General features: G+C 36.3%; 1 protein-coding gene across 1 annotated transcript; it reads right to left on the bottom strand.

Annotated features, from left to right (window-relative positions):
- Nucleotides 1–6,669: 6,669 nt before the first annotated feature.
- LOC145139666 (uncharacterized) lies at nt 6,670–7,092 on the bottom strand. Its single transcript, XM_079073408.1, has one exon. It carries the CDS (start codon nt 7,090–7,092, stop codon nt 6,670–6,672), a length of 423 nt encoding a protein of 140 aa, XP_078929534.1.
- Between the last annotated feature and the right edge of the window lie 3,715 nt (nt 7,093–10,807).

Raw genomic sequence — 10,807 nt, 5'->3', positions numbered from 1 at the left:
AAGTCTAGGTTTTTTATCCACCCAGGGGCCACAAAGATGTATCTAGATCTAAAGCACAATTACTGGTGGCCCTGCATGAAGAGAGATGTGGCATGGTTTGTAGAAAGATGTTTGACCTTTTGCAAGGTCAAGGTAGAGCACCAGCGCCCTCATGTCAAGTTGCAGCCTCTGGAGGTTCCCCTATGGAAGTGGGAACATATTTCTATGGATTTCATTACCAAGTTACCGAGGACTGCGAGGGGTGTGGACACTATTTGGGTGATAGTGGACCGGTTGACAAAGAGTGCTCACTTTTTAGCTATAAGTGAGAACTCTTCTGTGGAAAAGTTGGCAGAGATCTATGTTCGAGAGGTGGTGGCTCGGCACGCGGTGCCGACATCTATTGTGTCCGACCGTGATATGCGCTTTACTTCCAGATTCTGGAAGAGATTTCATGAGGAGTTGGGTACCCGGCGACATTTTAGCACCACATATCATCCGCAGACGGACGGGCAGAGCGAGCGGACGATTCAGACACTCGAGGATATGCTTCGAGCTTGCGTTATTGATTTTGGTGGGAGTTGGGACTCCTACCTTCCTTTGGCTGAGTTTTCTTAGAACAACAGCCACCACTCCAGCATTGGGATGCCTCCATTTGAGCTTTTATATGGTAAGAGGTGCCGAAATCCTATCTGTTAGGGGGGAGGTCAGACAGAGGGTTATGGGGAGCACCGATATAGTGCTCAAGACGACAGAGCATATACAACATGTCAGACAGAGGTGGTGACAGCCCACAGTCATCAGAAAAGTTACGCAGACCGACGACGTTTTGAGCTAGAATTTCACGTCGGTGACTTTGTTCTCCTGAAAGTATCACCATAGAAGGGTGTGATCCGATTCAGGAAGCGGGGAAAGTTGGGGCCCAAAATCATTGGTCCATTCATGGTGGTTGCTGAAGTGGGAAAGGTAGTTTATCTGTTAGAGTTGCCTGAAAAGTTGAGTCAGATTCATGACACCTTCCATGTATCCCAGTTGAGGAAGTGTGTAGCCGACGAGACGACAGTGGTTCCTTTATAGGACATTCATGTTGATGATCGCCTGAACTATATTGAGAGGCCGGTGGCGATCTTGGATAGGAGAGTAAAGACCTTGAGGAACAAGGCAGTGAACTTGGTCAAAGTTCAGTGGCAGCACCGTAGAGGCTCGAAGTGGACTTGGAAGCTGGAGTCCGAGATGCGTGAGCAGTATCCAGAGTTGTTTCCGGAGGATGACTTCAAGGCAGAAGTCTGATTCTAGTGGGGGAGAATTGTAACATCCCCAAAAAGGAGGTATAACTTCTCAGACCTTAACCTTTTATATATATGTCACGATTGGTCCTTATGTTGAAAAAGGTGGCATTTGAGTACGCGGGGCGTACGCATGTGTACACGCAGCGTACTCATGCTTTAGCTTGATTGTGGAGGCCACCTAGTACGCTGGGCATACCATAGGGTACGTTGGGCGTACTAGGCTCAGAATGAAACCCTAATACCTTCTTGTATCCCTATTTAAAGAACATGATGGCCTCATTTCTAGCCACCATTATCAGCCTCCAACATCCTCAAAACCCTAATCTCGTTCCTCTAGCTTGTATGAGTGTTTGTGACTCATTTGATTGTTCTTGTGAAGCTTTTGGTGGAGAAGGAACCTTGAAGGAAGGATAGTTTGTGCTTCTAGCTCTTGGATCTGAGTTCTACTTCAGTTGGTGCATCTTCTAGATGTATCAAGTTCAAAACTTGTTCATTGTTTGTTCTAGTTCTTGTTTTAGGTCCTTTTTAGAGGGTTTTATGTCCCAAGTATGGAACTTTGTGAGTTTGGTGAACTCCAGAGCTATTCTTCTGTCCTTTTAGGTGTGTTAGAGTATCCTAATCCATAAAAATGAGTGCTTGGACATTCTAATCTTTCCATGCATGAGTTGTATGGTCTTTTGTGTTGAGAAAGTTAGACTTTTGGGATTGGGTCTTGACCAGCCATGCAAAGGCTTAAAGTTAGCAACTTTATGTATCAAGAGGCCTTATTTAGCTCAGATGTATAGTTGGAATGATTGTCTTAACAGGTTAAGACAACGTTAAGTGGAAAAAAGGAGTCTGAGGAGTACGTCGTGCGCACTCCCAACTACGCGCAGCGTAGTGCTGAGAACACCCGTCTCATGCTTAGCCAGTAGTACGCCCAACGTAGAGGGTTGTACACCCAGCGTACTCGTTGGGCGTTGACTTTCGAGTTTTTGGTCAATTTATGGACTTTAGGACAAGGAGGGACAAAATGGTCTTTTTACCCTCCTGAAATTTAGTAGAGAGGCTTGGTCTAGCATTTTGGGGTTATTAATATTAATTATTAATTAGAGTTAAATGTGACATATTTTAGGCGGAGTCTAGGCCGGCAGTTTGGGTGCGAGATTTCTTGTTTTCTGTGTGAGGTGAGTCTTCTCACTATACTTACCTGTGTGGTGATGCATGTATTGACCGGAGGGTCTTATTTGTATTATTCATCGCAGAGTCTTATTTGCTTATACTGAGATGTGTGTTTTATGCATTCTGTCTTTGTGACTTATGTTGTTATATTATTCTGTGTATATATTGAGTTATGACTGGAGGGTCCATACCGAGACGTGAGACCGGAGGGTCTTCACTCAGACATATGACCGGAGGGTCCTTATCGTGATATAGCCACGAGAAGCTAATTATTTGTGTATGTGGTATTTTGGGGAACTCATTAAGCTTTGTGCTTACAGTGTTGATGTAAATGTGTTTCAGTACATCTCAGGATCGCGGGAAGGCGCCGACATAAGTGTACACGCTCGTCTGCTAATGGGGATATTTGTGGATTCTGGGATATTCTGACTTTGTTTTATGATGTTATGTATTTGACAATTTTATTTGGCATGAGATGGTGTTCAAAAACTACGTTTTCGGGAATCTTAAAAATGAAAATTTTGTTTGAAAATTTTGAGTGTTACATCGAAATATTTACATTTCGTATATGATTTTGTGTATGCAAAATGTGTTTTATTGTTTGTCTGTTTGTCTTTTTGTGGGTTTCTATGTTTGTGATTGTGTTTGGCCGACTTTATCTATATGATTGTGTGTAAATGAGTGGCTATACATATATCTTGCAAAGAAACTTTGAAAAAAAACCAAAACTGAAAAATGATTTAGCTAATTTTTTGATACTCTACAAAAATGAGATGTACATGGACTTTTATCTATTAATGTAAGAAAATATGGACTTTTATCTATTAATACAAGAAAAAAAGCATCGAACGTTAGTTTCATACCATTACAACAACCCACTTTAGAAAATAATATCCATGTTTGGTCCTAATATCAAGGTTACATAGGCCTACCTTCTCCTGACTCCATTATCGCTCAAACTGGTTTTTATGCATAAATCAAGAAACAGGAAAAGTGATATAGTAGAAAACCTTTAATTGTTTTGTTCGTGACATTTTTTTTAACTTATGTTTGTCTGTGGACAATACCTAATATTTTTTTGTGGTTAAATTTAGGAGAGAAATCTCCAATAAAATCCTAATATTTTATGTCAGTTTACGGTTTAATCCCAAATTAAATTTTGTTTACAAAAAATGACAGAATACCGGCTAAAACTTCGGAGTAACCATCTGTGTCCGATTCCGCAGATTTAACCGCTGTTTCGGCTTTTTTTTCGTTAATTCGTCAAAATATTGAAACTTTTTCGTTAATTCGGCTAAAACTTCGGAATAACCATTTTATCAATATAATAAAAATGGTTTGTTTTTTCAATGAATGTATTTTTTTTCATTTCTTTGTATACAACGTTATATATTCAATTTTAAAGTCACGAAATTTAGAAAAAAAAATATCTATACAATCCAAAAACCTAATAAACTTCATAAATTTGTCTGAAAACTTTTACCGAAGATAGAGTGCTCCATGATTGCAAGATAAAATTCATAAAAAAATTATTGTATATTTTCTTTTGATTTCAACATTGGTCTAAGTATTGGGATAACCACAAAACATACGTAATAATACTAATCAGGTATACTTAAATCTATTAGATAATCTTTCTCGTTAATACTCATTTTCTTCTTCATTCTATCGGTTGTTTAAAACCTTAATCCATCTGCCCTCTTTCTCCTTCTGTTTCTTTCTATCTATTGCAAGATAGATCTCTGTCTTTCCTTTTTATGTGCGCACACACGCATAAAAGTTTATGATCTGGAACGTGTGTGCGTGTGTGAAATGAGGGTATCAAAGTTCAAGTGAATCTGTGTTTTGTGGTCAAGCAGGAGCATGTTGAAGTGGATGATTCAACATAAAATGAGTATTAACGAGAAAGGTTTTCCCATAGATTTAAGTATACCCGATTAATATTATTACATATGTTTTGTTGTTATCCCAATAGTTAGACTAATCTTGAAATCAAAAGAAAATATATAATAATTTTGTATGAATTTCATTTTGCAATCATGTAGTACTCTATCTTCCAGTAAACTTTTAAGATACATTTATGAACTTTTGTTAGTTTTTTTCACTGTACAGATACTTTTTTCTAAATTTTGTGACTTTAAACTGAATATATAACGTTCTATAAAAAGAAATGAAAAAAAATACACTCATTGAAAAAATTCCATTTTTAATATATTGATAAAAGGGTTATTCCAAAGTTTTAGCCGAATTAACGAAAAAGTCCTAATATTTTGACGAATTAACGAAAAAAGTCGGAATACTGGCTAAATCTGCGAAACTAGTCACAAAAGGTTATTCTGAAGTTTTAGCCGTTATTCTGTCTTTTTTTTGTAAACAAAATTTAATTTTGGATTAAACCGTAAACAAACCTAAAATTTTAGGACTTTATTAGAGATTTCCCAATTTGGGATGATACAGGTTCCAAATAACGTTAGGTGTGACTTAACGACAATGTCAAACCTTAATCTTTTACGAGCTGTAACGATCATCTCGTTTGTAAGGCATGACTTAAGGCGATAATTTTGTATATAATTAATAATTTTATATATATTATAATTCATTTTTATATACATATATGACTTAAGACGGTATTTTGTTAAAGCCTGACGTACAAGCCTTGGAGTAATGTCACACCTTAGCGAAGCCATGACCAGCTTTTTAGAACATTTGGGGACGGTTCGACCGATATTTTGAAGTTTTGCCTAAAGGTTAGTCGTTTTTACCCTACCCTATGCTCGAATGAGTGCAAAATAGTCCTTTTGTTTAGTTTTTGTCTCTGGTGGTGGTTTTTTGGGGATTCTTTTTAGAAATCTTATGTTTTAGTATTTCCTCATATTTGGAAAGTATGCGACGTGGTGGAATACCGGGAGGCGATTAATTATTTGTTTTGAAGAATAATATCCTTTGAGATTAGTTTCATTATCCGACAAATAGTTTTCTTTTGGAAGATGGTGACATAATCTGTTTATTTTAACGTTTTACTTTCATATGTATAGTAAAAAAATGAGAGAAATCTACAAAATTTTGTTTTAACAACAAAAAAAATTTTATATTTGCGTGTAAAATGTCTTAATTATAAAAAAAATTACTATTAAATTTGATTTAGGAACTTATTTTATATTTAAGTTGATCTGTGTAATTTTATCTTTGTGAATAGTTTCCCGCCGACGAATAAATTTTCGGGGAGATATTACTATTTTGGCGGTCGACTAGTTTCCTATCAACAAATGACTTCTTTCCCATAAGTGATTTTATTTAGTAAACATAACATATTTGAAATAACACACAATTAATATGGTTAATAACACACAATTAATACAACCGCAATATCATTTTCCATATAAATATTTTTTTGTCAACATTATTATCTTGCGTTAAAAATAAAAATGTATTGCTATTTTAGGTTAATATTAAAATAACTTTTTTGTTTTCTTGGTTAAAAATAAAAGTATATTTTTTCTTAGATTTACAAATATAAGTAAATTGTTGTTTGGCTAAAAATAATAATAAATTTATATTTTGGCTTAAATATACATCATGTTCTTATTATGGATCAAAAATCGAAATAGATTATTATGTTTGGTTAAACCAAAGTATGTTGATAATTACATGTTTGTATTTTTCATTTTCTTGTTATAACTTCTTTTGTAAAAACAGTTAGCTTAACTTCAATAATTATGAAATGACAAATGATTTTGTAACAACTTTTTTTTTTTGTGTGTAGTTTTTATGATAACCTTCAAAAATTTTATGACTTTTTCTTTAATTTAACATTAGAAACAATTTACTTAGAATCTATGGTTGATATTCGTTGATGAATTCTTTGAATATTTCACTAAATAATGTTTTTTTAGACTAAGAGGAGTGGTGACACTCTTGTCACCTTGCCACATAAGTATTTTTAATGTCACATCATTTTTCTTTGTTTAACACTTACACTTAACATTTTGTAAGGAGTGGTAACACTCTTAGCACTTAATTTTTTATATTTTCTTTTTTCTAATTTAATTTAATTACTATATTTTAATAAATATATTTTTTCTATTTATTTTATGTAATTTAATTTAATTACTTTATTTTAATAAACAAATAATTTTTATTTAATACACAAAACAACACACTTCATTATTAAAACATGATTTAATACATAAAAAAAAACACACTTCATTGTTAAAACTCACTTCATAAAAAAAACCACACACTACAACAACGGGTCTTCCTCCGAATACTGGCCTTCCAATTCGTCTTCTGGTGGCATATTTAGATCAAGATTGTCCATCGTCCAAAGATGATCGGTCAAATGGCGGCGAAGATCGGTATGGATTACTGCACTCCGAATTATCCTCAATCTTTGCATCCATTCTTGACCACCATATTCTAGTGGCTGTGTCTCCGGGATGACTTCATTCTCGTCGTACTCACATATCGCGTTTCCTTTATGTTCTAATATCATATTATGCAATATGATACATGTATACATCACCTGTGTCATATTAGAAATATCACGAAACATGGATGGTTTTGCAACTATCTGCCAACGCTTTTTAAGTGCTCCAAACGCTCGTTCAATATCTTTTCTTGCTTTTTTTTTGAACTCTCTTAAATTTGGCTCTCTGAGGGTCATCCGGACATGACAAACTTTTAACGAAAACAGAAAGGTCAGGATAGATCCCATCCACAAGGTGTTGGTTGAGATTGGTTGTGGTAAAATCCCATTGGTTGAGAAGAGAAATGATTAAATGGAAACATTTGCGGAGCCATTGTAGGAAAGTAGAAGTTAGAAGGAGACTGAATTGGTTGATCAAATGATGGTCGATAACATGGTGGTGATGGAAGGTTTGGGGATGGAAGGTTTGTTGATTGAGTGTTTGGAGTTGGAAGGTGTAGTGATGGAAGGTTTGAAGATTTTTTTTTGTTGGTTCGTAGGTTTTTCTTTGTTTGAGATGAAGACATGATTCTTTGGTGAATTGAGAGAGAATGTTTGTGAGAGATGATTTTTTGTGTGTAAATTGGTGAGAGTGTGTTTGATTTATATTAGTTGAGTATATATATATATATATATATATATATATATATATATATATATATATATATATATATTAAAAATGTTTTGTTGTTTATTCTCATGCAAACTGAAAAAGTAAAGCTGGAATGCATGCAACCAATCGGAACGAAGCAAGCTTTTTCTTTCACCTCACTAAGACTATGACGACTCAACAATGGCAAGCCCCCTAGCGAGAGCTAGGGGGCGGTGTTTCAATGTAGTTGGCGAGCTTGGCACTTGGCTTGGCACTTTCGACTCCGCATAGCCTTAATGATTATAATAAAAGAATTATTTATTTATTTGATTATTTTCATAAAATAAGAAATCAAATCCATTCTCCCACATTTGGTTCTCAAAATGCTGCCAACAACATTCGAGAGTTGAACCGTCGCAATCAACTTTATCGATTTGAAATTATACCGATTCCATTTTAATTGAAATTATATTTTAAACTTAATTCAACATAAAAAATTAATCTATTAAATTAGAAAATAAAAAAAATCTTATTAATATACTAATAAAATCACAATATTTTATGAACAGTACCTGACGAATGGCGGCAACCACCTTCTCTCTTCAATCACTGTGAATGGCGGCAACCACCAGACGACATCGTGTCGTCAACAGTACCAGACGAATGGCGGCAACCACGTTCTCTCTTCAATCGCTATGAATGGCGGCGACCACCATATGAATGTCACCCCCATCGTTTTGTCAACACGTCTTTTCTCCTAGACACAAATACGCCGTTGTTCGCTGGCCGGTGGTGCCCAACAAAAACCCTAACTGTTCACCGGCTTGGTATTCGGATTTGAACGAATAGGAAACCCTAAATTTGACTGCTAGCTAATATGGCTAAAGGAATCACTATCTTTTTTCTCCGAGGACTCGACGACGAAGCTGGCAAAAGGTCCATGGCAACGACGCTGTCATTGGTTGATTTTTATGTGACCTGGTCGCTTCTATCCTTTTAAACAAAGAAAACTCCATGTTTCTTTCTATTTTGTTCATAGGCTTAGACGACATTGAAAATCCATCAAAGAAATCGAACCCTAGATGCCACTGACGCAAACGTCGACCTATATTGTTCGTCATTGTAGTCGTTTGCCCCCCTCCTCCCTCTTCTTCTTGCCATCGGCTTCGATTCTGGCCACCAGCTTTTCCGGTGGGTTCTCAACTCCGGACACCAGCTTCGATTCGTCGTCCCCTATTTGGATTCTGGCGACTTCCCTTCTTCATAAGAGGTTATTAATTTGTCATCTTCTTCGATTTTAAGTTATATACAAGTTTTGATGTTGGTTTTTATTCCAATTTATCCAATTGCATCTTGAATCAATGATGGACAATAGAGATATAAAGCCAAACAACTTGAAAGAAAGGTGGTCAAAGCCTATAAAGGTATTGTGTACTAGTTTTTCACTATTCACTAAAGTACTTTAATTACAGTTTAACCAAAATCACCAATTTAAAACATGAGATAAAGGAAACAGTTGTGATATATGTTTTATCAGATTGATTTGGGTATGATTTGGTTTCCATTTGGGTTTGAGTTAATTTATGATAGGACAATCTCTTCACTTATGCTTCTTACAATCCAAAAATGTAAGATACACTAAAAGATGCAATGCTTGTAGCCCTAAGTTTGATGATTATTTACCAGAATGTCATTCTACCAGAAAACCAACTGAACAAGAGTCATTGACTTCTAATAGTAATATCTATGCTTTTGATACTACCATAACTGGCAATGAAGAGAGTTTGATTTCACAAGTCTGGTTATAAATAAAATATATTAAAGATGATGAAATCAGTTTATTTTTTTTTGTTATCCATTTTTAAAGTGTTTTTGGTTGTTATAGGAACAATGGAGTGCAAAATCAGGGGGAACTATTTCCATTTAGTTATCTGGACCTCAGCAGGAATCGTCTGAAGGGTCTAAGGAGGTTGACCAATGTGGTCAACTTTCTTCAGTGTTGGAAGCTGTAACACTCATAAAATATGGTCCCAAAAATTTCGTTTTAAATTATTAAATAAACCATAATTATCAAAACATTCCATCAAAACATGAGTCAAAATATTTCAAAACACTATCATCAGAGTTTCCAAATCAAACATCAGAGTAGACATCCCAGGCTAAACATCATGGTGTGTGCAATACAGTCATCCCGAGCTCTTCCCTTTGCTACCAGAATACCTGAAACCAAAACTGAAAACCGTAAGCACGAAGCTTAGTGAATTTCCCCCAAAATATCACATACCACACATATCATGCAAATAGGAGATACGGGCCCCGCCCACACCCAAGGAGATACGGGCCCTGCCCACACTCGGATAACGGGCCCCGCCTATGAGATACAGGCCTCGCCCACACTCAGTGAGATACGGGCCCCGCACACACTCAGCTAACTAAGAGATACGGCCCCCGCCCACACTCAGCCAACTACAAACACATACAAGTATCACACAGACAACAAGTATAACCGAACCTAACAATCCATTTCATATCCATACTTAAGTAAGGCTAAGATACGGGCCCTGCCAACACTTAGCTACTAATCAGCACATATAATCTACACGGGCCGGCATTGGTGCCTTCGACCCGTTCAATCCAGGAGGAAACTCACTTTGAATGTCGGATGATAGTTGAAACGTCTTTGCTCCGGAATCAGCTCTACTCAGTCTCCTAAACCAAAACAACCTCTTAGATACCATTTCATACTCATAACCCCTTAGGGTCAACTATGGTCATAAACAAAGTCAATGTCAAAGTTAAAGTCGAAATCAACGCTCCGGGTTGACTCAACTCGTCGAGTTACCCTTCAACTCGCCGAGTTTCTATGAATTACAGAATCGTGATTTCGCGATCAACTCGTCGAGTTCTTCCATGAACTCATCAAGTCCTTCCTTATCAACAGAATCGGGACACTTCAATTCAACTCCTCGAGTTCCTTTATGAACTCGTCGAGTTCTTCAGTCTGTTAACCCCTTCTTAACTCATTAAGCCATTATTTTTTAGATCTAAATCTTTTACTTCAGATCTCGACTGGAAATGCCTCTAGAAGGGTAAAGTTTCCAACTTTACCCAATAATATCCTTCCTAGAGAGATTAAGCTCAAACCCTAACCCAAAAAGGCCAAAGTCTTAATCCAAACACCACCAAAACTACACCATAGACCATGAGATCATAGATCTGGACTCTAGGGACTAATAGATCACGTAAAGTTCCAGCTTTCTCTTCATGCATGGCCATAAGAAGTTCCAAAAGGACAAAATGATGGTCTAAAGGTTGCATGGG

This window comes from Lactuca virosa, chromosome 9 (assembly GCF_052849685.1).
Source record: "Lactuca virosa cultivar CGN04683 chromosome 9, Lactuca_virosa_CGN04683_v6, whole genome shotgun sequence".
NCBI lineage: Eukaryota > Viridiplantae > Streptophyta > Magnoliopsida > Asterales > Asteraceae > Lactuca > Lactuca virosa.
Note: the sequence above shows the minus strand (reverse complement) of the source record. Positions and strands in the feature narration are given on the sequence as shown.

Excerpts from the sequence above, each read along its gene's own strand:
- LOC145139666 (XM_079073408.1), bottom strand. The coding sequence starts at position 7,092 with ATGACCCTCAGAGAGCCAAATTTAAGAGAGTTCAAAAAAAAAGCAAGA.